Here is a 27,793-nt window from a genome sequence, read left to right on the forward strand (position 1 = left end):
CATAGGAACATCCAAAATAAATAAATAAATAAATAATAAACGTTTGAAAGGGAAAAGGCAAGAACAAGAACAAATTTCATGGAAACATTTCTTTGGGGTTTTGTAAAATCTTTTCCCACCCCCACATGGAGACCAAAGCTCAGGCCAGGACAGAGTCTGACGATATTGCCCCTTTAACATACTGTTCTGACATGCAAATTCCCTCACTTCCCCTCAAAACAGAGAGTGCTTCCACTTTCAAAGCCAACTCCGGTTTTATTGTCCATGTGGCTCCATGGAGCACAGCAGCGCAGCACAGCTGGTTGGCTCACACCCCGGCCGCCGCCGTACCAGGGAGCTCCAGGCCACTCCACCCAGGGTCCCTGTGCATCAGCTGCAGTTTGAGGAACAAAGCAGTAGAGACAACCAGAGAGAGGGAGACAGAGACCCAGAGAGAGGAAAACAGAGCCCCAGGAGTGGGAGACAGAACCCCCCTGGGGCTGGGGCAGGGAATGCGGCTCTAGACTACAGGCCGAGAAGCTCTGGCAGCCGCGGGCCCGCCGCCTCTCCGCCCTGTTTCATGCACCGTCGTTGCCCTACCTCCTGGACACTCCAGTCAGACTGGAACTTCTCTGCCTTCCCTCCTGCCAACTTCTGACCCTTATCATGGCAAGTCCACAGGCTGAGCACATGCCAGGCATGGTTCTTCACATGTAACCCTGTGAGCCCTCACCAGCCCAGGCCAGTGCCACAAATGTACCCTCAAGATAGAGAAGCCAAGGTCTCCAGTCCCCCGGATGGCTGTGGGCAGCTCCAGAGTCAGCTCCTACTCCTCACTACACTGCAGCCTGCTGGCTCTGCCACAGCCATGGCACTGATCCTGGGCACAAGCTCATGGGTAAAAGGTGCATCTAAGCCAGAGTCCCACATACCCCACAAAGGCAGACACCCCCCGCCAGCCACTGTTGCCATGGTTACCACAGTATTTCACAGTTCTGGGTACGGTGCTCCCAGCCCAAAGGATAGAGTCACTATGTTTTGGCACCTCACACAGTCCTCAAAGGCTCAGGCAGGCCAGCGGCCCCCACACTCACGTCAGTGCGCTCTCTCCTGGGACTGCTCACCCCATGCAGGCTCTGGCCTCCGCACCGCCACCCCCGCCCCCACCACCATCGACAGCAGGCCCATCCCAGCTCTCCCTCGCTATAAGGGCAGCTCCTTCTATGATGCCTGGGGTTCTCTCAGGGCTCGATCCCTGGACTCCCAGGGGAGCAGATGAACCACTGGGACCTCTGGGTGGGCAAGCATGAAGTCCAGAGCAGAGGAAGGTCCTGACAGCAGTGTCCCAGCAGACCAGGTCGCCAGGGGGAACAGGGGCCCAGAGAGAGGGGGAAGAGAGCAGGGCCAAGGCTCCAGATCCCATTCAGCCCCCACTCAAACCCCAGAGCTGGGTTCTCTCCACAGCACCACTGGTTGGTTCTCTCTCATTGCTGGCAAACATGCTGGAATATTCCTGAACAATTTAAAATAGGATGCCCAGCACCAAGACCAGTCTGTGCCCCTGTGGGCAGATCTATATGTATCTGAGGAGGGCAGGTATGCCAGGCCACTGGGCAGGGGCAAAGCGTGCCCACTCGCCACCACCACCCTGCCTCTTCCACAAGCAGGGGCACAGACACCCCAGGGTGCACTGCAAGCCCGCCCTGGGAGCTTCTTGTAGCCCACAAAGGCACACTCCCCGCACCCTGCCAAGGAGACCCAAGCCATGTTTGCCGGCCTCACCTTGGCATTGCCGTCTGGGGCCATCCCCCACGTGTGTGTCCTTGGCTCCTGTCTGTGCCCGCCAGGCAGTGACAGGGTGACCGAAAAGAGAGGGCGTTAGGAAGTGACCAGGAGGAGGTAACCATACAACCTGCTGGCACCAGGGGCTGGCAGCCCCCGAAAGCCTCCACATCGCGAGGAAGGCTGTGGGTAAGGCAGCGGGGCAGGCAGGCAGGTGCTGGAACCCCTGTCCACCTTGGAAGACCCATCCTGAATCTCCCTAAGGAGCTAGAGAAGTGGCAGAAACAAACCCCCTGGGCTGTGAGCAGAGGTTGGGTCTGGACCCACACGGCACCGGCCTCCCAGTGAGACTGTGGTGAGCCCACCCGAAGCCCTCCAAGATCCCACGTGCACAAAGCCTGCCACGAGCTGGCCTAACTCAGGGCCGGTTCCACTCAAAGAAGCCTTGTCACCTGGGTTACCCTGCCTGGCTCTCCCCACCCCTCCCAGTGCAGGCAAGGGAGCACCCGATCCAGGCAGGCCTGTGGGCCAGAGTGGTGCAGACCTGGCTCCTGGCTCACCTCTCAGTGGCCAGGCTGCATAGGAGGACACCACTATCATCACCATCTTACAGATGGGAACATTAAGGCACAGAAAAGTTCAGGCACTTGCCTGAGGCCACACAGCACACAAGAGGCCTGGCCAGTGTTGGACTCTCACAGCCCCAGGTGGGTGGGCTCTGTGATCACCTCCGTGATGCAGATGGAGAGACAGGCTGGGAGAGTGTGGACCACTCACCAGGGGTACCTAACCACAGGGTGGACATGGAGCTGGACATGGGCCCTTAGTGCTGGCCAGAGCAAAGTTGTAAACTATCCCATCAAGCTAGTACAAGGACAGTGACTCCACTCTGCCGGGTCATGCTGGGAGAGCTCCACACCTCTCTGGCCCCAAAGCCAGCTCTATTTGTCTTTCCTGATCATCTCTCCACTGGTACCCCACCTGTCTGTTTCCAGCCTGGTTCCCTGAGGGTGAAATAGGAACCTCCCCACAGCAGGGCAGGGTAGGTTCTGTCTCCTGCTGTGTCCCGGCACCTGGCATCATGCCCGGCATGTCCTCAGAGCTCAGCAATGCTTGTCTACTGGATGGCTGGGTGGGTGGATGATGGACGGCTGCATGGATGGATGATGGATGGGTAAGTGCATGAGTAGATGGATGGGGTGGGTGGGTGGAAGGATGGGTGAGATGGCAGGTGAATGGCTGCTAGGTGGCAGCACTGGCTATAGCCTGACTCCTATTTCTGCCCCCTTCAGTTCTGTGCACTGTGACTGACCCTTCACCCACTGCTTCCTGCCCACTGATGCAAGACTGATGACAAAGAGCCCATCCCCCCATTACCCCCACTGCCCTGAGCCTGGGAGATGGAGCCACCTGAATGAGTAAAACCCCTACAGACCAGGCAAACAGGTGCACGACTGCGTGGCCCCAGAGCACCACTCGGACACCCAGGGAGACTCCCGCACTGCCAAACCGCAGCACCTTGGGGCCCAGCCCAGCTACCTTCCCTGGCAGGGCAGGTGTTAAGGCCCCAAGAAGGGTGGTTCTGTCAAATGACACATGCCCACACAGACATGGGGCCGGCTCAGCACAAAGTTAGCAGAACAAAGCTAGGCATTGGCAGGGGCCTGCCATGAATACCCTCATTTTACAGGCTGCCAACATCCCTTCCCTATTCTGATAAGGGTTCCCTGTTTTCCTTGGGGAACCTCCTATTCTTCATTCTCGCCCTAGTGGACAGGATCAGGAGACTCTATCCCTGGGCTGAAAAGGGAGACTCATGACCCGGCCTGGCCAGCCAGAGCCTCCCCGGCCCCCAGCAACTGATTTGTCCCAGGATGGGGGTGTGACCCACCTGATCCAATCAGGGCCTTCCCTGGGACTTTGTTAGAGCCACAGGATGGAGACTCACCTTCCCTTGGAGTTGCTGAGATGGTGGGAAGCAAGCTACAGTCATCTTGCCCAGCCAAGAGGGAAGGCAGAGCCAAGAGACGGGAATCACGGATTCCCCTGAATTTCAATGCACCTAAAACTGGAATGCTGCCTGAATTTTTTTTTTTTATGAGAACAGTAAATTTTTGGCTTTTAACTGAATGCAGTGAGTTGGGCTTCTAGCTCCTGTGAGCTAAGGGGTCCTTCGGTGTCCGAAGCCTCACTCCCAGGGCTCCTGTCTAGCATTCTAGACAAGCCTCTGGAAGAACCACCTTGGACTTAACACTTCTGCAGCTGCCGCCTCTCCCTGCACCACACAGGCTTCCTACCCTGGGGATGGGAATTGGGGGGGCACAAATGAAGCCAGGCTGGGAGATCTGCAGGCAAGAGGGTGGTGGCTGTATTCAGCCTGAGTCCCACCAGCCTGTGACAAGACAGCTGGATCCCTGGGAAAGGTCAACAAGCTACCCGCACCCTACACTGCGAAAGTTCAGCGACTCTAAAGGCTAAAATGCTGGAAGCGTGCCTAAGGCCAGAGCTGCAGGGCAGCAGATGCCATCAGCCTTGGCTAGGAAAACACCACCCATTGCTTCAGCAAGTGACTCACGTGGAGATAAACATTTGTGGGCTCCCAACCGCCCTGCCTCTCCCCATTGCGTGACAAGAACAGAAAAGAGAACAGAGAGAGCAAGAGATGCCCTCCTGGGACCCAGCAGACTTCACCAAGGCCAGCACACGGGTGCAACTTTAACCACAGTCTTGGAAGTTTTCCATGGGGAGGCTGTCTCAGGGGTCCTCAGTGGAGCTCTTGGACATGCCTGCCTGCCACCCCCCCCAAACCCTTTCTCGAAGAATGCCCCACCCTCAGCTCTGATCACAGAAGAGTCGGGTGATCATGTCTCTCTGCTTCTGCTCCCTCCAGCAGACTGCTTCAAATTCTAATATTCCGCTGAGAGCACAGCTCTCCGGATCTCCAGCCCAGCCCACTCTGCCCAGCCGATCCATCTCTGACCCCTGTGGAATTTCACAGTTGTGGCGTCAGAAAACATCTTTGGCCTGGATCCTCGGGTGAACCCCCTTGAGGCCTTTAAAAACCCAAAGGTCCACCCCTTCAAGATTTCCTCCAGGCAGAGCGTGTTCAATTCCGGAAGCTGCTTCCCTCACAGGAAAGATCTGCGATTCCCCGAAGGTGCTGGTTACTTCCTCCCTGAATCACAGTATTCTCAGTCCGCAGCGAGGTGGCAGAGTGTTTAGAGGTCAGCTGCTTGGGCTGCTGGGCGAGGGGTCTGATCAGGCTGGCCGTGCCCCAAACCTGCACTGCAGAGGTGGAATGTTAGGGAGGCAGAGGAGTTCTGTGAATCCTGAGCAGCAATCTCCGCAGAGGATGGGGGAAAGGGGCGGGAGAGGAGGAAGGGGCTGGAGACTTGGGGTTAACAAGTGTTAAGAGCTTGTCTGCACAGCTGTGGAGTGGCTACCACAGGAGGAGGGGAGGTCTGCCCCAGTGGGGACCCAGCAGGCCCCAGCCCCCACTTCCCACTTCAGGCAGCTGGACAGGGAGAGTGGCTAGCCGTTTCCGTCTTCAATTCACAGCGCTAAGGTCCTGTTTGTTCACTAAATGAAGTGTACACAAAAGGGTACTGCTCACTGGCTTCTCTGTGGGGGGGGTCTGCTTTCACTGACAACACAACTGCGAGTTCCTGTCTCTCTCCCCAGCCCCTGCTGTGAAATAGAGTGACCCTCACCAGGGAGTAGAGGGCTGTTCCAGAAGCCTAGAGGTCAGGGATTGGCTCCCCCTGCCTCTGACCCGCAGATTTGGAGGGAACACAGCAGAATGCTGAAGATCTGAAAGGCCAGTCAGGGGACTGAAGGGGTCACAGCACAAGAGCAACGCCGAAAAGGCACTCCTCGTATTTATTGAGCAAATGAACTTAAACATCCAAAGAATTCTGAGTAGGGGGTTCAACACATGACCAACACACACTCATTATCCGACCTTGAGTCCAGCCCAAGGGCGTGACGCTCCTCAAGGACACCGACACCACGTGAGGGCAGTCACAAGTTGTAGGAACTGTTTCTGCTCTAATCATTCTGTTTTTGATCACGCATCAAGAGTTGTAGGAAAAACAATCAAGTCATATGTATTTGTACATTTGATTTCTATATTACTTGATTTATGTATTAATCCCATTGATCCCACATTTCCCCCTTTTCTTTTAAGAAGATATACATAATAAAGACTGTAGCAAGTAGACAGTTTCTAACAGAAGGCTTTTTAACAAAGTTTACTTCTCCAAATTCTGCAGTATGAAATAAAAGTCTACTTCTTGAATTTATGTGATGTAAAGTAAAGATAGAAAGTAGATTTAGTGCAAGTAGGTGATCAGGTCTATGCCTATTTACTGAGTTTCGATCTGAGTTGGGCAAGGGCAGCAAAACAGTCATGGGTGTGGGTGCAGAAGCTTTCTCTCAAAACTGGGGGGGTGAGGTTCTAAGCCTCACCTCTGTTGACCCCCAATCTCTCATCTGATGGCCCCCTCTGCGACTATGCCGGCCTTAGGTTGTTCCTCCCTTGAGGAATCTTACCCGTCTCTGGCTAACCAGTCATCTTCCGGGGCTACACAGGGAGATGTAAAGTTGGTAAGTGAGAGAGAAGTAGTGTTCCTTGAAAAGGTTAGCTTTCTGCCTTTTTGAGAATTTATGCTTCATGGCTACTATGCCCGGCACTTGTCTTGAAGTATCTTCATTACCTGGAAAGGCTGTGATGCACTACAATTCTATGTATGAGACACAAATGCTAGAAACAGGGTTGTATTCAGGAAAGGAGAAGAAAAGTTATGGAAGTAGCAAACAGAAGAAAAATGTGAGAAGACTGATTATTTCTATGACATAACTTCTTATAGAGTAGCATAAGCCTGTATAGGTTTTAACAGACTATCAATTAAATTACGCACAGACATTAACAAAACAGGCATACAGATACACAATGAAAGCAGGGCCATATCCAACAAAACCAGTTAAGGAACCCAGGCATTTGTGAAAATTTATTAATAGTATTATGAATACTGTTTAGTTGATTTTGAATGGTTTGAGAGAAGTCAGACAAATTAAAACAACACATTCCTGGAAATTGTTGACATCCCATATGTTCTTTGAACAGCAGTCTATAGTAGCGCGATTCTGCGGCACTGCAATTCGCACTTATCCTAGCTCTTGATTGAGTTCAGATAATATGGAAGGAGTTAAATTTGTTGTCTTGCTATACGCACTGGCCAGCTTAGACAGTTCGTTTTGCATTCCACTGACAAGCCCAGGAGCTGGCAGGATGAATGCAGCTGCAACTGCAACAGAGGTGGGATCTAAAAGTTTCAAGTTGTCGTCACAATCAGACAGCAGAGCTCAAAGAAATCTTTTATGTCTATTTCCGGGATAATCTATTAGAGTAGAAAGGATGCGTCCCACATATACCTTGATAATGTGAAGAGAGGGCTTAGGGTGTGGACTTGTGCCACCTGCCCTGCCCCTAAGGTGGGCTGGGTGGTTGTCTGTTTTGCCAGGGCTGTTTGCAGTGAAGTCACGGGTTATGCTGAGATACCCTTCTTTATTTGAGGAACACTCAAACATTCCAGGCCAAGTTGCTCCTGGCCTTTTAAGCTTTAATTGATCTCACTGAAGATGTCTATATTCCTAGTCTGGTATCTTTACCCTAGAGTGTTAGTGTGACCTTGACTTTGCATGATGCTTAACACAGAGTTTTGACAGGGACTTCTTTACATTGTTACATTGCTCTGACTGTAAATATCCTGCCTTGCTTTTTCCAGAGGCCCTCACCCTACTCTGACTACACCCACGGTCCTGTCTCATTCCCCCGTCTACAGATAGAGACCCTAGCTGCTGCGAGGGAGTGGGGGCGACGACCACTCTACTTCATGCTGAGAGGGGGCACAGTAAGGGGTGCAGTTAGGTCGCCATCAGTAGTGGGTCGAGAGGCCTCAGGAGATGGGTGCTTCCATCTTGGGTTCCATTTCTATTATTATTTGCAGTTTTATGGCTTCTAGGCAAGATAGAACAAGTCATGTTATTAGGTTAAGTACCAACATCTGGAGTTGGATTTTCCATTTTGGATAAACTTGATGAGATTAAGAATGCATGGCTGAATATTAGAACTAGAAATAGTAAAACTTTAATTGAAATGATAAGAGAAAACTAAAACATCTGGAGAACTCATAGCCAGATATTTTGGGGAAACTAGAATTCTGGATTTAGTCTATGTCCCAATGACTAGCATTAAGATTCAGTTTAGACAAGGCTGCATTATTGAAACAATAGTTTTCTCTAAAATCACCTTCATTTTTATTAGAAGTAACCAGATTAAGAAAATAATGAACACTTGGCTTGATTATTTGCATAAGTGCAGCAAGATGAGCATTGATCGCATAGGCTCCTGCAAATGTGCTTTGCTGGAACCCTTTATAAGGAACTTCAGCTTGGACTTTTAAAGGCCTCGAGGCCAGAAAGCCAAGCCAGACTTGCCATCAGGTTTTGCCTGCAGTACCTGCAGATTTGGGTGAATTCCTCTCTTCTTGATGTCCCCAAGACATTCGGAGGTTCCTGCACCTGCCAAGAAGTGACTTTCCTTACTCACCTGGTAAGGCTGCTGGGAACCCTGTACGCTAGGTACCAGGCCAGCTCTTCCAAGGGGCTTTGTTGGCTTTATAAAGTCAACCTTAGTTCCTTAAAGCTGTCTGTTCATATCTGAGTTTAGGCACATGTCTCTCAGGTATGACATTCCAGTCAAAGCCTTGGTAATATAACCTGTGTTTTAACTGGTCCTCTTACAAGGAAAGCAGATTCTTCTTGAACTTATGCAAATAAACATACTGCCATGAAATATGAAAATAATCACTGAGAGTTTTTAAATTCTGGAGCGATTAGGTAGGGAGAAAAATAAATGTTTCAATTCTGCTTATAAAGATATTGTCATTTACTAAACTGTTGTCAGCTTAAGAGAAAAAGCTTAAAACACTTTATTAGCAACATTTGAAACAAAAAGCCACAAAATCATCTTCCTCAGTTTACTTAATCCTATGTAACCACTATCTGTTCTGTTGAAATCTAGTTCTTTACTAGTTTAGGAGTAATAAAACAGTTCCTACAACTCGTGACCACCCTCACATGGTTTCAATACCCTTGAGGAGAGTCACGCTCTAGCGCTACTCAAGGTTGGATAATGAGTGTGTGCTGATCATGTGCTGAACCCCCTACTCAGAATTCTTTAGACGTTTAAGTTCATTTGCTCAATAAATATGAGGAGTGCCTTTTCGGCATTACTCTTGTGCTGTGATGCCTTGAGTTCCCTGGCTGGCCTTTAAGATCTTCAGCATTCCGCTGTGTTCCCTCCAAATCTGCGGGTCGGAGGCAGTGGGGAGCCAACAAGTGGCGCCCGAACAGGAACCTGAAGCTCAGAGCGTAGAAGCTCCTGAAGATCGTCGATCCGGTAAGACTCCCAGGAAAGTATACACAGGGACAGGATGGAGAAGTCAGGGGCACTATAATGAGCCAACATGAAACTAAAGCAGATAATCCGGAGGATGACTCAAAATTACTGTGCCCTCCTAAAAACATCAGGAATGAAAATTTCTAATAAAGATTTTGCTCAACTTCACAAATATATTAAAAAACATTCTTACTGGTTGCCCCCACAAGGAACCCCCTGACAAGCTGATTGGAGTAATGTATTAAGAGATTTCAAAAAGGCTCACAGAAAGACCCCGAATAGCCAAAACAATCCTGAGAAGGAAGAATAAAGCAGGGCGGATTACGCTCCCCAACTTCAAGCTCTACTACAAAGCCACAGTAATCAAGACAATTTGGTACTGGCACAAGAACAGACCCACAGACCACTGAAACAGACTAGAGAGCTCAGATATAAACCCAAGCATATATGGTCAACCTCCGGGCTGTGGTGTGAGGGGGTCCACTCTGCCCCCATATCCACTAGAGGCTTGCAGCCAAGTGGGGCCCTGTCCCCTACTCCCCACCAGCACTCAGTACTTGGTCCATGGCAGAAACCTGAGTGCCAGTGACTCCCTGCCCAGCCACCACCATTAGTCAGCATGGAGCACAAGTTCAACCTTGAATCTTTCCCAAACCCGTGCCCACCTCACTATCTCCACGGCCCCCACCCCAGTCCAGACCCCCTTGTCTTTCGCCAAGGGATCCTTCCAAAACATGAATATGACAGGTGCCCCCTGCACCCCCCCACTTCCTCCCTCCTGCCCTCTCCAGCTCCTCTCTGCCCTCGTCCAGCCCCCCAGCCCCCACCCCCCGCCACCAAAAGGCCAGGCTCCTCCCCCTTCAGAATCTGCATGTGCCACTAGCCCAGACCCAGAAAACAGGCCACCTCCCTCAATCCCTTCCCCCAAACTGATGACACTAACCTTCAACCTCATTTGTGAAGAGGCTCTCAGAACCCTCCAGAGAAGGCAAGAACTCCCAACTTGGCCTTGGGGTTGTTTTATAGCAACTGGAGGGAACTAAGACAAGTTTTTCGATAACTCCCTGCTGGTATGTTGGTGCCCCAAGCGAGCGGGTCCCCTCTGTCCCGGGGGTCCCCACAACCCCAGCGCCAAGCACACAGGAGGGATACGACCACAGGGGAAGAGAAAGGCATCAAATGAGTCCCATGCACTGCTGGGTGGCGGGGGGGGGGGGGCTTTGCCAGGGAGTCAACCATGTCCATTAACTGTTTCTATCTGGGCCCTTCCTAGCCCTCCTCCTCTCCAGTCAAAGACACCCTGAGGCCAAAGAGCAGTTGTACAGAGAAAGCCCCACTTTTAAAGTGTCTGGAGGGGATGAGAGCTGGTCTCACTGAGCTCCCCCTTGCAAACGGGCAATAAACAATAACTGACATTAAGGAGCGTACGATGACACGCGGCGTGGGATCCCTGGAGATGGCGCTGTGATAGCAGAGGCTAATAAACCTGTCTAGCACAGTAACCACGCTGAGGACAAGAAGCCTGTGGGGTGGGGTTGGGGCGGCGGGGGAGTCACAGCTACCGAGGCAGCATAGCTCGGGGCAAAGTATGCAGTTTTCAGAGCTGTTTCACATCAGGAGCTCAAGGGACCCAGGCAGAGAGAAGGTGAGGACATGGGCGCCTTGCTCCCCAAGAAGCAAGCTGCGTGGTTCAGCCCCCAGCCCGGGGCTCCCCGCAGCTGACCTAATGCCAAGTCCCCACCCCAACAATCTGTCTAGATGCATGCAGCTCGTGCTCCGAAAAAGCTCTGTGCTTTTTTTTTTTTAGAAGATATTTAATGCAATAGCTTAAACACAATTCTACAACCTTAATATTACATACTAGTACTCAGTTTAAACATAGTATTACAAAGAAGCCTGGAGGGGGCCACTGTTGGGGTCAAAAGGTAAGTCCCTGCCCAGACTGGAAGGGCACTGACTTCCAGGGGGCCTTTCTTCCATCCCTCCTTCAGGAACAGCCACAACTCTGGGCTCTTCAACAGCTTAGGACCTCCACGCAGGAGGCAGCAACACAGAGCCACAGACAAAGGTCTGGGTTCTACCACCCCAGCAAAGGAGGGTCTGGCCAAAAGGCACTGGCCAGACCCGTGTTCATGGGTGCCAGGCTCGCGTGGAAGCATCTGCCCTCCTGATGTGGCAGAAGCACCTCAGCCTTGACATGTTCCATTCTCCCACAGCCCCTGCCATTGTCCCTCCCATGGCCACCAAGTAATGGTGCCACTGTCCTCCCAACTACTCAGACGAATGGTCGCAGACTGAATGTTTGTAACCCCCACCCCCAAAATCCATATGTTAAAATCCAACACCAGGGTGATGGGATCAGGAAGTGAGGCCTCTGGAAGGCGATCAGGTCGTGAGGATGGAGCCCCATGAATAGGATTAGCACCCTTATAAAAGATACCCCAGAGACCTCCCTAGCCCCTTCCACTATACGAGTAAATGCAAGGAGATCCCGTCTATAAACCAGGAAGCAGCCTCACCAGACACCAAATCCACCAGCACCTCGATCTAGAACTTCCGGCCTCCAGAACTTCACAAAATAGTTGTTTAAAAGCCATCCAGTCTGGGAACTTGATAATGGGGGGGATCTAGAAACCACAGTGTTGCTCATGTAATTGTATATTAATGATACCCAAAAAAAAAAAAGCCACCCATTCTATGGCATTCTGTTACAGCAGGCTGAATGGACTAAAACACCAACTTTCTATTTTCCCATCATGCCACACTGACATATTGGCAAGACCTGCCAACAGCCCAGGACCACTTTGTGGCCACACGGGCATGTTGGACGGAACACGGACAGCTTCAGGACTGCAGGGTGATGTCGCCACCTCCTCACTAACACACACGCACCATGCCAGGCACCCTCTAAGCGTACCCTCATCCTAGCTCGCTTCTTCCAAGCTACCTGCCCAGTGGACCTTCCCACTTCCCAGGTGAGGAATCTAACAAACAGAGGGTTGTGTATGTGCCCACGGCACACAAGTATGTGGGGCCACCCTGCTCACTGGAGGAGGAAGCACAGACACATGGGGGTCTGATGAGACACGTAATGCTGCCAGACTCCTGAGAGGAGTTGAGTCCCTGTCTCTAAGGGGTCAAACACCTGCCTCTCCCTCCAGGCTGAAAAGAGGACGAGGTCGAAGGAACCAGAAATTTTGGAGAAGGTCAAATTGCTTCCCAGTCTTTGGCGCAGGGGTTAAGGCTGGGCTCTTCCAGAGCCTAGAGGCTTCTGGGAGACAATCTAGGGTGCAGCCAGTGAGGTCTTATTAAGAAAGTTTAAACAAGCCAAGACCACCAAGCCAGGAGACGCCTTGGCTGAACTAGGCCAAATCTGCTCATGCTGAGTCCCAGTCATCACTTCCCATGAAAACACCTGTGGCCAGGAACAACAAATGCTGGCAAGGTTGTGGAGAAAGGGGAACCCTCCTACACTGCTGATGGGAATGTAAGCTAATTCAACCATTGTGGAAGCAGTATGGAGGTTCCTCCAAAAACTAAAAATAGAAATACCATTTGACCCAGGAATTCCACTTCCAGGAATTTACCCTAAAAATGCAGGAGCCCAGTTTCAAAAAGACATATGCACCCCTGTTTATTGCAGCACTATTTACAATAGCCAAGAAACAGAAGCAACCTACGTGTCCATCAGTAGGTGAATGGATAAAGAAGGTGTGGTACATATACACAATGGAATATTATTCAGCCATAAGAAGAAGACAAATCCTACCATTTGTACAACATGGATGGAGCTAGAGGGTATTATGCTCAGTGAAATAAGCCAGGTGGAGAAAGACAAGTACCAAATGATTTCACTCATCTGTGGAGTATAAGAACAAAGCAAAAACTGAAGGAACAAAACAGCAGCAGACTCACAAAACCCAAGAATGGACTAACAGTTGCCAAGGGAAAGGGACTGGGGAGGGTGAGTGGGAAGGGAGGGAGAAGGGGAATAAGGGGCATTAGGAGATTAGCACACATAACATGGGTGGGGGAGCACGGGGAAAGCAGTATAGCACAGGGAAGACAAGTAGTGACTCTAACTCTATAGAATCTTACTACACCAATGGACAGTGACTCTAATGGGGTGTGTGGTGGGGACTTGATAATGGTCTAGTACCCACAATGTTGCTCATGTGACTGTATATTAATGATATGCAAAATTAAAAAAAAAAAAACACCTGTGGCCAGTGTGTCCCTCACCTGCATACCCCACCTAGGACCCCAGAAGCAGCGAGAGTCAGCAAGACTGGGCCCCATCCAGACACCTTTAGGGAAGACAGGCCGGGCACTGAGGGTGCTAAAAGCCCAGCATCTGAAGAGTCTCCATGGCGAAAAGGTTCCTCCAAAACTCAGCCAGCTGGGCACCTCACAGTGATGGAATTTCAGCTGGGGAGGCGCAACTCCCGGAGAGCTCCTCCTCCACCTCGGGACCCCAAATGGCCGCACACATCTCCCTCCAGCAGCCTGGACCCTGTGGTAGAACTGAGGGGGCCTGTTGGAGAACAAGTGCCCTTTGTGTGAGTGAGTCTGCAACTAGGACCCCACCTCCCTTCCACAAGCCCCCGGCACAGGCCGCCACACTCCATCCATCCCGGAGGTTCAGCTTGGTTATTAACGACCATCTCTACTAGGCAACGGGTTTTTTGTTGATCCCTTGAGATAGGAAGGAAGGAGAATGAGCTTTTCTCTTCCTTTCTTCCCCTTTGGTTGCAGAGAAATGAAGTTGGAACAAACAAGTTATATAATGACTGGGGGTGGTGGCAGGTAGGGGAGTGCAGTCCCTCCTGTGGACAGTTTTGTGAGTTGTGGGACTGCTGGAAGGACCAAGGGGAAAACTGGAACCACCCCCACCCCTGGCCAAATGACAAAACCTTTCATGGGACAGATGCAGGCACTGCCTGGCAGGACAACTAGACAAGGCCAGCTTCCCCCCAGCCTGGGACAGCCCAAGAAGGCACAGGACTGACCCAATCCTGTAGAAGGAACTTCCTACCTGATAGGCTACGAGCCCTAGAGGGTTTTTCCATACCCATCCCTCCCTCCCAGCCATATTTCCTGACCTCTATGTCGCCCAGGCTCCAAGAACACAAGATGGCACAAGACAGATATGCTCTCCATCCTCAGGCATTTCCACTAACAAACACACAAAGCAGTGTTGGGTGGTGATAGTGTGATCAAGGATACACAACAGCCATACGACCTAGCAATTCCACTACTGGTATACACCCCAGAGAAGGGAACACAGGTGTTGACACTTGACTTTATACACGTCTGTTTACCCAAAATAGCCAAAAGGTGGAACCAACCTAACCCTCCATCAGCTGGCGAATGGATAAACAAAATGTGGTATGTCCATACAATGGAATATCATGCAACCACACAAAGGAATGAAGTGCTGATTGGTGCTACAATGTGGATGAACCTCAAAAACATTACACGGAATGAAAGAAGCCAGACACAAAAGATCTCATGTTGCATTATTCTATTTATAAAACAGGTAAATTTATAGAGACAGAAAGTAGATGAGTAGTTGTCAGGGGCTGGAGGAGAGGGAAAGGGGAATGTTGGCTGATGGGGACAGGATTTCCTCTTGGGGCAATGGGAATGTTCTGGGACTAAACAGAGGTGGTAGTTGGAGAACACTGAATGTACTAAACGCCACTGAACTGTTCACTTTAAATGGCTGAATTTTATGTGATATAAATTTTATCAGAAAAAACAAGTTGACCAAAAAAAATGTTCCTGGGGCAAAAGCTGAGCCAGGGTGGCCGGGCAGTGGCTCTGAAAGGCCACTACCTCAGTGTGTAGAAGGATGAAGAGGCATGAGGCATAGGCAGGTTGTACACCAGGCCTGGCTGGTGTGTCTGGAATACATGAAGGAACAAACAAATGAATAATGCTACAAAGGCCTCTACATCTCAGAAAGGTCCTTGAAAGAATACCCCTCAAAACTGGCCCTCTTTCTGAATGTTCCAGCTCACCATGTTAGGGATGCTTACCCTTCTCCCCACACTAGCACCTTAAGGATAATACCCCACTCCCCACCCCCACTGCTATCAGTTGCTCCAGACAATGATTTTTCTCAGGGATGGAAGGAAGGAGGCAAATAAGCATCTCAGAGATGCAGGATGTCTTTTAAGAAAATGCCTCCATTTAGAAAAGATTTCTTAGACATGATACTATAAGCACAATTCATAAAAGAAGAACATTGATAAACTGGGCTTCATCCAAATGATGAATATTTGCCCTGTGAAAGAAATCATTAAGAAAATGAAAAGACTGAGAGAAAATATTATAAGAGAAAAATATTTGCAAGTATCTGATGAAGGACTTGTGTCTAGAATACATAAAGAACTCTTAGAAGTCAACAAGAAGACAACCCAATTCAAAAAGGGGTAAAGATATGAAGAGAAACTTCACCAAAGATCTGAACAGGCACTGAGACCATGAAAAAATGTCCAACATCATCAGTTATTAGGGAGATGCAAATTAACACCAAAATAAGATAACAGCATACACTTAGAATGGCTAAAATTAAAGAGTCGCCACACCAAGCATGGCAAGGATGGAAAGCAAATGGAACTCCCATACATTGCTGGCAGGAATGCAAAATGGTGCAGCCACTCTGGAAAACAGCTTGGCAGTTTCTGGGTCCTACCTCAGGACCCACTCATTCTACTCTTAGGTATTTACCCAAAGGGATGAAAGTATATGTCCACACAAAGCCTTACACCTGTTCACAGTTCACAGCAACTTTATTTGTAATTATCAAATTGAAACCAACCCAAATGTCTGTCACCCAGTAAAGATGTAAACTCTTTGTTCATATAATGGAACACTATGCCACAGTGAGAGAGAATCAACTTCTCACAGTTGTGACAACGAAGATGGACTTCAAAAACATTCTTTTAAGGGAAAGAAGCCAGACGTAAGAAGCCACATATCATTTGACTCTATTCATATAAAATTTCTAGAAAAGCAAAACTAGACAGAGTGATTGCAGATCAGGGCATGCCTTGGGTCAGAGTTGATTGCAATGGGTCGGAGGGAAATGGAGGCATTTTTTAAAAACTGGATTGTGTTAATAAGTGCATAACTCTACAACTTTATTAAAAATCAATGAAATGCTCAACTTAAATGAGTGAATTATATAGCATGTAATTAAATACCTCACCCTTGCCCCAGGTTATCCCATCCCAGGCCCAAAGAAGGGATCTAGGGTTCAGTCTTTTTTTTTTAAGGTATCATTGATACACATATATCTTATCAAGGTTTCACATGAGCCACATTGTGGTTACAAAATTCACCCATATTATCAAGTCCCCCCCCCACACCATTGCAGTCACTGTCCATCAGCGTAGTAAGATCTTTACTTGTCTTCTCCATGCTATACTGCCTTCCTAAGTTTCCCTACATGCTACCTTATGCCTGGTCACCAAGTTCTGCCAACTCTATCCCTTGAATGTCTTCCCAAACACTGTGACCCCTCCTCGCTCCCCACTGCAGGCCTTCAAAGCCTAGATCATGCCCCCGGGCCATCAAGCCTTTCCCGCCAGCACGGGCCCAGGTCCCCTCAATGAGGACTAACTTCACAGCACACAAGTACTGGCCTACTTCATCACTTACCACGTTGACTTAAATCACTTGCTCCTATAAGCTCAGCATCAAGGAAGAGCCTGAATTTCCTCCTCCGCCAACCAAGGGGAGTGGGCTGTCCTAGGGGGCAGGATGGAATGGTCTGGGCCATGCTAACCTTGTGCAATGGGGAGAGAGAGGGAGGCTGTGCTCCCTAAGGCAGGTGTTCTTCCCCTGTGAGAACCGAGAACCACACAGTAAACACCTTTAACTTTTAAGCCAATTCTGGGATTCAACCAACCAATCTCAGGACTTGGCCAAAGGGAAAGGAGCCCTCCCTCTGACCACAGGAGGTGATTCTACCCCCCTGGTCTAAGGGCAAGACCCTACTTGAAGTCTTTAAGTCTGAGGGGGAAGGGATTTGAACCTCATGGGAATGAGTGGGAGAAGCCCCCCAAGGATGGGCCCTCATCATGTTTCCTCTGGACCCCTCTCACCATCCTCAGGCACCCCAAGACCCACTCCAGCCCCTCAGGACTTCTGGAACCCCCAGACCTTCTCTGACCATCAGGACTCACTGGCACCCTCCATGGCCCCTCAGCCCCCTCCCTCAGGTTCTCCCAGGCCCCTTTGGCCTCTCTTTCAGGTCTTTGAGTCACTCGAGACCCCTACCCCAAGCCTTCCACCATCCTCACCACCCCCAGAATGCCCTCAGGACCATCTTTAAGTCACCTCGGGATCTTTCCGCAGCCACCAGGAAGCCTTGGGCCTCAGCCCCTCCAAGCTCCCCTCAGTCCCCTCCTCAGAGTCCCCTAGACAGCCTCACCAGCTTCAAGACTTCCCATGGCTCCTGCTCAGGCCCTCTCTGCCTCCAGACCCCTTGGCACCCCCAGCTCCCCTACTGCCCCATTACAATCAGGAGCCCCTGGGTTTCCCTTCCAGCCTTCATGCCCCTCAATGTCCCCTCAGACCCCCAGGGCCTCATGCAGACGCCTGGGCCGCCTCGAGGGCCCCTCCGGGGTCTTTAGGGGCCATGGAGTACTGGGGGGATGAGGACTTCTGAGGGGGCAGCTAAAGGGCTGGGGGAGCCCTCATCCCCCCCGTACTCCATGGCTCCTAAAGACCCCGGAGGGGCCCTCGAGGCGGCCCAGGCCGCTCCCCAGGCCCTGAACACCTCCAGGACTCCCCACAGGTTATCGCGGCAGCGGAGCCACTGCAGGCCCACCTTGCGGGCCCGGTCTCACCTGCTCGGGCGCTCGGGGCCCGGGCCCGCGCCGAAGCCGCCGCCACTGGCACCACCACCGCCGCCGGACTCCGCCATCTTTCCGCCGCTGCGGCGCGTTCGAGTAACGGACGATCCACGCCGTCCTGGGAAACTGAAACGCGGAGGGGGTGGGCCCTACTCCACGTAGGGGCGGGACAGGTTGTGAGGGGCGGGGTCTGAGGGTGGGCGGGGTGGACGAAGACGGGGTCGATTAAACTGATACAAAAGGGGTGGGGCCTGATCCAGTGGGCGGGGCCTTGGGCAGAGGCGGGGGCGTGTCTGAGAATGGGAGGGAGACTGGCGGTACATGGACGTGGGGCGGGGACTAGTCTGGGAAGGGGTGGGGCAAAGGCCACTTGAGCGGGTGGGCGTGGCCTGTGACGAGTAGTGAGGCGGGGTTGGGAGAGGGTTGGGTGGGGGTAGGGGGCTAGAATCCGGAGCAGGCGGATGGTGAAGTGCGGCAGTACTGGGGCGGGGTCTGCTCTGGGAAGGCGGAGGGGCGGGCAGAGATGGGAGGAATCCCAGTAGGTCCGAATGCTTTGAGAACTTCCCCGCCCCCTTCCGGAGGCCTTGGCCAAGACCTCCCTCAGCCGCCGGAACTCACGCGGTGCCCAGGCCTCAGACCTCCGACCTGACCCTATTTTGGGTCCCAGCCCTCCTGTGACCTACTCTCCCAGAGCCTCCACCCTCACATTCAAGAACGTCCATCCTCAGACCTCCAACCATCTGCCCTCAGATCCTCAAACCTCCTGCTTCATCCACAATTTTGGTGCTCACACCCCAAAACCCCTGCGCTCAGATTATCTCCCCCATTGTCTACTCCAATCCCAATTCCCACTCCCCCAATTCCTTGTCTGGAAACCTTTCCAGCCCATGTTGTACCCCCAAAGCCCATTCCACCAGACCCAACCCCTTTGGACCCCCAAACTCCAGCCAGCCAAACACCCCAGTCTTCAGCCAGAACTCAAAGTCCTGTTTCTGTGTCCGTTAGTTCTCTGTTCTCCTTGTTTCCTTCCTTCCTTCCTCCGCTTCCTTCTTTTCTCCTTCCCGTGCTGGACCTGGAGGAGCCAAGGGCCAACAAGGCCCCTGTAAATCTTCCAGAGCCTTCAAGTTCACCCTCTACCCCCCAGCCCACTGAAAGCCTAGAATCTCCACCCTGGAAGGGTCCACGCTCCTGGGATCCTTTCTCCAGCCTTGAGCCCATTTTACCCTCTGTGCTGGAAAACCCTCCCTGTGTAGCCTCGGGCAGGGTCCAAGGGTCTACATGGGCTCAGAGCCTTCCCTGCAGTTAGTGCTGGGAGAAGGGGGTGGACATGCGGCCGGAGACCCCAGAGGAGAAAGCAAGGGGCCTGCCTGGGCGGGCACCTGCCATAAAACCAGACTCAACTGATTAATCTCCAGCAGAAGGTTAGGTGCACAGTTGGTACTCTGGATGCAAGTTGACAGATAGTAGGTGCTGAAGGGCCCCATTGGCTTCTCCAGCATAAAATAGGCACTCAATAAATGTCAAACGCATGTGTGCATGACCAGCTTGAGTTCCAGCAAACTCTGTACACATGCCCTCACCTGCCCATGGTCAGCCTGTCCGTGGTCAACCAGCCACTCAAGCCTTTGTTCTAGATGAACCACATGCAGGTATGAAACCCTGCTCAGCAGAAACCTACAGCTCACATGCCTGCCACCACATATGCAGCTGCAGTCAATGGCATCCATATGCATTCACACTTCATAAACACCAAGATTCGACCCACATGTCAGACACACAGACACACAGCCAAAGATAAGCAAGAAGAAATTCACTTGGGCCCCTGGCTGTGTGCTCACACAATGCAGCAAAATGCAGGCCCATGGTGCTGTGCACATACTAGATGTTTCAAGATCACATGGCACAAGATAGTCAGTGCAAAGTCCCTGAGGCAGGAGCAGGCCTAGAGTATTGCCTGGTGGGGAAAAGTAAGAGGGAGGGTGGACAGCAAAAAGGAGTGCTCTAGGTCTTGGAGGGGGCCTTGTGAATCACTGTGGAGGCATTTCCCCTCCACTAAATGAGGAGAAAGGGGGCTTCTGAGCACCAGGGATGTAACCAACACTGATGGTCAAAGGCAGTATCTTGAGTTAGGGACACTACATAGGAGGCAAGTATGTCAGGAAAATGATGGGGTTCATCCCAGAGTGGTAGGCAGGGAGGGGTAGGAGATGGTCCGAGCCAGGATGTACTTTGCTGGTGGAGCCAACAGGAGATGCAACAGATGGCGCTGGCAGGAAGGTGAGGCAGAGCAAGGCTAGGGACTTTCCCCAGGGGTCCTGCCCTGAGCCTGACTGGCTGCCATACCTGGGATGAGGCATGAGCAGGTGAGGGGCCTGGTGAGCCCACAAAGGTTACTGAACCCCCTTTCCCAATTGTGATGACCTGTGGTCTGGCAGAGCCTGCAGGCAGGGACATGGCAGGCGGAGCCCACAGGCCTGGCCGCCATCTGGCCCACAGCTGGCACAGCTCTCCCAGAGGCAGGGCCTGGACACCTGCTCCCTCGCTCTGCACCAGCTGTGGGATTCACAGCCCCAGGTCAGAGCTCAGAGGCCTCTTTGTAACCCCCAGGTGTTACAGAGGGTGAAGTTGGGGCCTAGGAATGAGAGAATGCCCCAATTTTCTACAGCCTTCAGCTGGGGCCGGCATCCATTCATCTATCTGCCTTTCACCACTGAGTGACGTCGGAGCAAGTTGCTGATGTTCCCAGGGCCGCCTTTTGCTTCCCTGTAAGCCAGCCAGGTCAATATCCAATAAATGCTCACTGTCTTGGCTATTACCCTTAGTTCTGCATCCACTTCTTATAAGCCTTGGGCAGGTAGCTTCAGCTTTTTATGCCTCAGTTTTCCCATCTTTAAAATATCCCTCTGGAACAGAGCAGAGGCCAAGATGAAATAAACAATGTACAGTCAGGACAGCTCAGGTAGTAGGTCCTAGGTCCATTTATTTCCCTTCTCCCCCGCCCTATTTGGTTTTTCCCCTATCAAACAAACCCTGTATTTTACTTTTCCTTTTTTTAAAATTGAGATATAATTCCCATTGAATCTCCCGTAGAATTCACCATTTTAAAATGAAAATTCAATGGCATTTAGTGTATTCACGATTTCATGCCATCATCACCTCTGTCTAGCTCCAGAACATTCCTATCATCTCAGAAGAATCCCGAAACCCGGTTTCCACAAGCAATCACTCCCCTTCCCCCTCCCCAACCCCTGGCAACCACTGACCTGCTTTCTGTCTCTATGGATGTGCCTGTTCTGACCATTTCATATACAGGGGATCACACACTATGTGCCCTTTTGCATCGGGCTTCTCTCACTTTGCATAATGGTTTCAAGGTTCATCCATGTTGTAACATGTCCCAGGGTTTTGTTCCTTTTTATGACTGAGTAATATTCCACTGTGTGGATACCCCACATTTTGTTTATTTGTTCAATGTCGATGGCCATTTATGTTGCTCCCCTTTTGGTGATTGTGACTAGTGCTGCTCTGAATATGCATGTGTACATTTTTGTTTGAACACCTGAGTTCATTTCTTTTGACTCTGTCCATAGGAGTGGAATCACTAGATCCCAGGGTAGGTCTATGAGGAACTTTCTGAAGAAATGTCATGAATTCCCTTTTCTTGCTTACCACCTGTCTTCCTCCTGAAGTACCAACTTCCCAAGGGGCAGGGTCTCAGTTTTCTTCCTGGCCATTCTGCAGAAACCCAGGTTGCATCTGGCCCATTGGGTAAATAAATGGTGCATGAACAAGTCATTGTCACTCTTGGCTGGACAACAACTCTTATGTTCTCATTGGTCTCAGTTTCCACATCTGTGAAATGGGAATGAACTTACTCCTTCCCTCAGTAAGAATTAGCTCCCCTACCTCAAAAAAAAACTCTGAGCCAGATATTTGGATGTCCACAGTGTATACTCTGTGGGCAGCTAATTGTCCTCAAGAAAAGAATCACCAATTCTGCATTCCTTTCTCCCACACCTGCCTCCACAGCTGCGCCTGGACCAGGACGTGGATAGCAGAGGTCAAATGTAGAGAGGGTGGGAGGCTCCTGCAGTCACACAACAAGGGCTTTAGGGAACAGGCTGTGGGGAAGGCTGAGGCAGAGGCATCCTCTGGGGACCCTCACTGCATCTGGCGTTCTAGGGGAAGAGGCCAGTCCACAGCCAGATAGGACCAGGATTGCTGTCTAGAAGTCAGCCAACCCCCAGGGGACCTCATGTGAGGTAGGCAAAGCAGGCCCCAGTAACTGATTCCCAAAGGGAGTGGGCTTAGGGTACAGAGAGGAGTCCCATCTTCCTCCTTTGTTATTAAAAGCATCATGGCTGATATGGACCAGGTAAGTGCTCACAGGGGTCCTCCCGCGGCTTCTTCCTGTGAGCCAGCGGTCCTGGTAGCCCCCAGGCCCAAGGTCACGTGTGAGTGTCAGGCAGGGCCCAGCCTCAAACCAGATCTGAATCTCCCTTTATTTCCATTCCACACTCTTGACCAATGATCACCCCTTCCTGGCCTCTTTTTTCCCAACTATAAAATTGACATACACTCAAAAGAATTAACATCAGGTGTTTGAACAAATACACATGCCCACATGTTCACAGCAGCACCGTTCACATTAATCAGAAAGAGGAAAGCCTCAAATGTCCATTAACAGATGAAGGAATAAACACAATATGATCCATCCAGGCAGTAGAGTATGATTCAGCTATAAAAAGGAACGAAGCTCTGATTCATGCTACAATGTGAATGGACCTAAAAAATATGCTGAGTAAAAGAAGCCAGACTTGAAAGGTCACCTATGTATGATTCCACTTATGCGAAACATCCAGAACAGGCAAATCCATAGAGACAGAAAGCAGATCGGTGGTTGCCAGAGCCTGGGGGAGGGGGAGGGGGAGTGACTGCTCATAGGAGACTGTCTCCTTTCAGTCTGATCAGAACATTCTAGAACTAGACAGAGGTGATGGTTACACAACATTAATGCGGTAAATGCCTCTGAATTGTTCATTTTAAAATGACAAGTTTCACATTATGTGAATCTCACTTAAGTGAAAGAAAAAAAAAGGAAGAGCAAATAGACCACTTCCTTCCAGGATGGTGAGCAAGGCTCAGTGACAAATAAATTGCCCTTGATCTTGCTCCTTTGCTGTCACCCCAGCTCGAAGCACCTCCAGCACCCTGTGAAGTCAGGTCCGCACTGGGTCCACCTTCTCTACCTTACTTGCAGTCTAGAATGTTGCCTGCCTGGGGTGCCCTCCCACCATCACCATAGCTATACCTACAGGGTGCTTGTTGGCCTCCAGATTTTGACCCTCATCCTCACGCAGCTTTGCAAAGTGGAGAAAGTGAGCCTCAGACGGTGGAAGTGTCCTGCCAAGCCTCATGAGCAGGAAATGAGGACCCCATTCTCTGCCCTTTCCATGGGGGTCCCCCATGCTGATTCCTCTCTCCTTTCTTTTATTCAGACACTCAACAAGCACTATTTGACAGCTTCCTGTGGTGGTGGACACAGGGCACACATGCCAGGCAAGACAAAGATGGCCCTGCCCTCAGAGGGGCAGTCTCCCTGCAAAGACATCAAACAAACATTATCAGTACACCGGGCTGTATGGTGTCCTCACAAAAGACAGGACCACCTGGAAACCTTGATATATGACTTTTTGTGGACTGTCTTTGCAGATGTCATTAAGGTGAGGATTTCGAGATGAGATTCATTGTGGATGAGGGTGGGCTGTAAATCCATTTACTGGTGTCCTTGTAAGTGGGGAATTCAAATCGAGAAGACGGCCTTGGGAAGAAGGAGTGATTTGGCTATAAGCCAAGGGTGCCTGGAGCCCCCAGAATCTGGAAGAGGTGAGAAAGGATATCCTCCCCTAGAGCATTTGGAGGGAGCATGCCTGCCAACACTCTGATCTTAGAATTCTGGACTCCAGGATGGCGAGAGAATATAATTCTATTGTTTTAAGCCATCCAGTTTGTGGTCATTTGTTACAGCAGCCACATAAAATTCATACACTCAATCACAGCAGATGGGAAGATCAGGGTGGCCCCTGTGTGCCGTACCCTGTTCTTCACACTCACTGCAGATCTCTTCCTCCAGGAAGCCTTCCTGGCTGCCCAGAAGAGCTCCTATCTCCCCTCTGCCCAGTCTGTGTCCAGGGTGGGGCCATGCCAGGTTCTCAGCCTCTTGCATCCAGGATTAACTGGCAACAAATCTGTTGGTGAATGAATGAATGAGGTTTTTGTGTGCTGACTCTGCTCTGGTTTGCCTCTCCCACTTCCAGCCCTGCAGCCTCTCTTGGGCCTCCCAGTGTCCCCATCATTACCCAGGAACCCATCTTCTTCTGTGTGACTTGTGCTGGGGACAAACAGAAAACTCAATGGTGAAAACAGATGGAGCAGAGTTTGCATCTTTGCTGCAGCTTTTTTTTAAGTTACCATTTACAGAGAGTTTTTAATGCCTGAAGGGAGGGGAACCATTTCCTCCTATCCCCATTAGAGAGATGAAGAAACTGTGGCTCTCACACTCGACTGGTGGAAACGTCTATTGGGACAACCACTTGGGACAACCGTTTGGCAATATTTACTAACAGAGAATGTTTGCATGCTCTGTGGCCAACAGTTAACCCATTAGACATTGTTTGAGTGACCTGGAGCTGCTGTAACAAATGACCACAAGCCAGGTAGCTTAAAACGACAGAAATGTATTCTCCCCTAGTTTGGGAGGCCAGAAGTCCAAAATGAAGATGCTGGAAAGGTTGGTTCCTCCTGGAGGCTCTGAGGGAGCATGATGCATATCTGCCAGCTTCCAGTATTGTCTGCAATCCATAGAGCTCCTCTGCTTATGCCCACATCTTCCCATAGCCTTCTCCTCTGTGTCTTTCCTAGGTGTTAATTTCTGTCTCTTACCAAGACACTATAGTTTGGGGCCCACCCTAATCCAGTTTGATCTCATATGGATCCTTAGCTAAATACACCTGCAAAGACCTTGTTTCCAAATAAAGTCACATTCTGAGATTCCAGGTGGCCAGGTACCAAGTAGGATGGAGATACCTTTCAACCCATTGTAGATATTTATTCAACAGAAAGGAAGACACGGTTTCACCAAAAACATGAGCATAAGCAATCCTAATATCCCCAAACTGGAAACATCGCAAAGAGCCATCAACAAGTTGGTGAATAAACAGTGACATGGTCATACTGTGGAATACTACACAGCAAAGAAAAAGAACAAGCCACCACTACATACATCCCACAGGTATATTTCACGATATTGACCAGAGAAGCAGATACAATGGGGACCCTATGTGTGATTCCATGTATGTGAAGTTCATAAACAGGTCACACTAATCTAATTCATAGTGACAGAGGTGGGAACAGGGGCCACCTGCGATGGATCATCAGTGAGGAAAGGCATTGACCACAATGGGGTGCAGGGACTTGGGGTGATGGAAATGTTTTATATCTTGATTAGAGGGCAACAGGGGGAACTTACATTTGTCAAAATTCATTGAACTGGGCACTTAAAACAATTGCATTATTGGATGTGAATTATGTCTCATTGAAGCTGATTGATTAAAAAACAAAAATAAAACAGGTGAGATGGAGGTGATAAAGGTCAGATCTGGGGCTACCTCTGGGGGTTGGCCAACTGGAAGGGGACATGAGGGAACCCCCAGGGACAAGGGGTGCTCTGTATGTGGGTCACAGGAGCATAAACATTTGTGGACCTGTACAGCAAAAATGAGTACATGCGGCTGTTTGTAAATTACACCTCAATTAAAAAAGACCCTGGGACTCATAGAGGTAAGTAACTGACCTATGGTCCCAGCAGAAGAGTGTCAGAGCTGCCCTACTCTGAATCTCATCACCACTTCCTGGTTTCGTTCTGCCTTCCTCCATTCAATCAACACATCCTTATTACACACGGGCTATGTGCCAGGTGTGTAAGCACATCAGACAAGACCCATGCCCTAATGTTCCAGAATATCTGGAATGTATATTCTAATGAGAAAGACAAACCAGAGACACAGTGTTTCACACAAAATGACCAATAACCAAGACCTTTCCAGATGGTGATTATTGCCATGAAGGCAAGAGGTGATCAAGGGTAGAAGGTCTGCTTTAGCCAGGAGGTCAGGAAGGGCCTCTTTGAGAAGGTGATGTTCCAGCTTTCATAAAAGCAGGGGACAGAATGTTCTAGGATGTTCCAGCATGTTCCATAACATTGTGGAAGAGCCTGGAATGTTCCAGAACATTCCAAGTGGAAACAATGTGTAGGGACCAAGCCTGGTGCCAGAAAGCCTGAGGGACAGAGACGAGACCACATTGGTTGGGGTGACATAAGCAAGGCTCAGAACAAGGAGGTAAAGTGTTGGCAAAGATGTATTGAGAGCAGCTTCTCTGGTGTGTGGGACACAGCTGTGACCGAGCCTGCTAGCACATTGCATCTGGCAGAGGGAACATTTATTAAACCCATCAACACACAAGCAAAGAAGCAATAACTTAATTGTCAACATGATAGAGGCTTGAGTTGGGGCACAGTGACTTAATGGGGGCAGGCTGAGCCAGGAGGCCAGGGAGGAATATGCAAGCTGAAGAGTTGGCCAGAGACAGAGCAGAGGCTTCCCCGCTTACAAAACAACCGTGTAGGGGACCCAGGAGAAAGCACAGGGAGCCATGTGGAGCTTGGCGGGATTGAGTGTGAAGGGCGCGGTGGGTGGTGTCACCTGACACAGGATCTCTGGGAGCCTCAGCCTCCTTCCTGGGCTCACCCCTAGCCCTGAGCAGGGACCGGGGCTCCCCCAAGCTGGGGCCTGGCCTGAACCTCCCCTCTCAGAAGGGAAAGACATGAGTGCCCATCCTTCCCTCTGAGTGCTTACAAGTGTTGCCAGGACACCTCCCTCCCTTCCTCCCTTCCCGGGCAGATTACCCCCTGGGCCCAGAACTCAGGCCTGTCGCCAAGGCCCAGGGACCCGCTGGTGTCACCATGGCAACCCTGAACTACCTGGACGCATGGGTGCTCCTGCCTGTTGCCAAGGCACCAGCTACCCACCCACCCTCTACCAGGTCTGCATCAGGGTGTGGGAGGAAGGCAGAGCGGGACAGAGGGGGCAGCTTTCCAGATGTCTCATAGAGCTGGGGAATGGGGATGGGCAGACAAGGAAACTGAGGCTCAGAGAGCTGTGGTGAGTCAGAGCTCCTTTACAAGGTCACCTCCACTGGCCCCCACCCCTGGGAGAAGCCCCATTCAGAGGCAAAGGCCCCTCACTCTCCTGAGACTCTGGGAGTTACCAGTGGAGGAGCCCAAACCTTTTGCTTGCCACTCAAGGCCCCTACCCCAGAGAAGCCCTCAGAAAGACAGGCAATGTGAGCAGACATTGTCACTCTTCTCTGACTGCACACTCATCCCTCCAACACACACACACATGCACCTGGGTCGCCCTCCCTTCTCCCCACATTCTTTCCATCCCTCAAAGCCCAAGTCAGCTGCCACCTCTTCCAGGCAGCCATCACTCAACAGCTGCTTGGAGAGGACTCCTCTCCCCCTTCATACACTCACAGTGTTCACAGCTTCTGTCTTCACCAACTGACATTATTCATTCCACATTTACGAGGCATCCCTCTGGCCCCAGCCCTGGGCTGGTCACCGGGGCTTTAAGAATTAATG

General features: G+C 50.7%; 1 protein-coding gene across 1 annotated transcript in view; it reads right to left on the bottom strand.

Moving 5' to 3' along the window:
- The window catches only part of KLHL26 (kelch like family member 26), a 29,560-nt gene extending 11,324 nt beyond the window's left edge, over positions 1-18,236 (bottom strand). The window contains exon 1 of the mRNA XM_017674506.3: positions 18,085-18,236. Coding sequence (XP_017529995.2) covers positions 18,085-18,161 — 77 coding nt within the window. The 5' untranslated portion in view covers positions 18,162-18,236. The remainder of the gene's footprint in view (positions 1-18,084) is intronic.
- Positions 18,237-27,793: the final 9,557 nt, after the last annotated feature.

Source organism: Manis javanica, chromosome 13, assembly GCF_040802235.1.
Source record: "Manis javanica isolate MJ-LG chromosome 13, MJ_LKY, whole genome shotgun sequence".
NCBI classification, from domain to species: domain Eukaryota; kingdom Metazoa; phylum Chordata; class Mammalia; order Pholidota; family Manidae; genus Manis; species Manis javanica.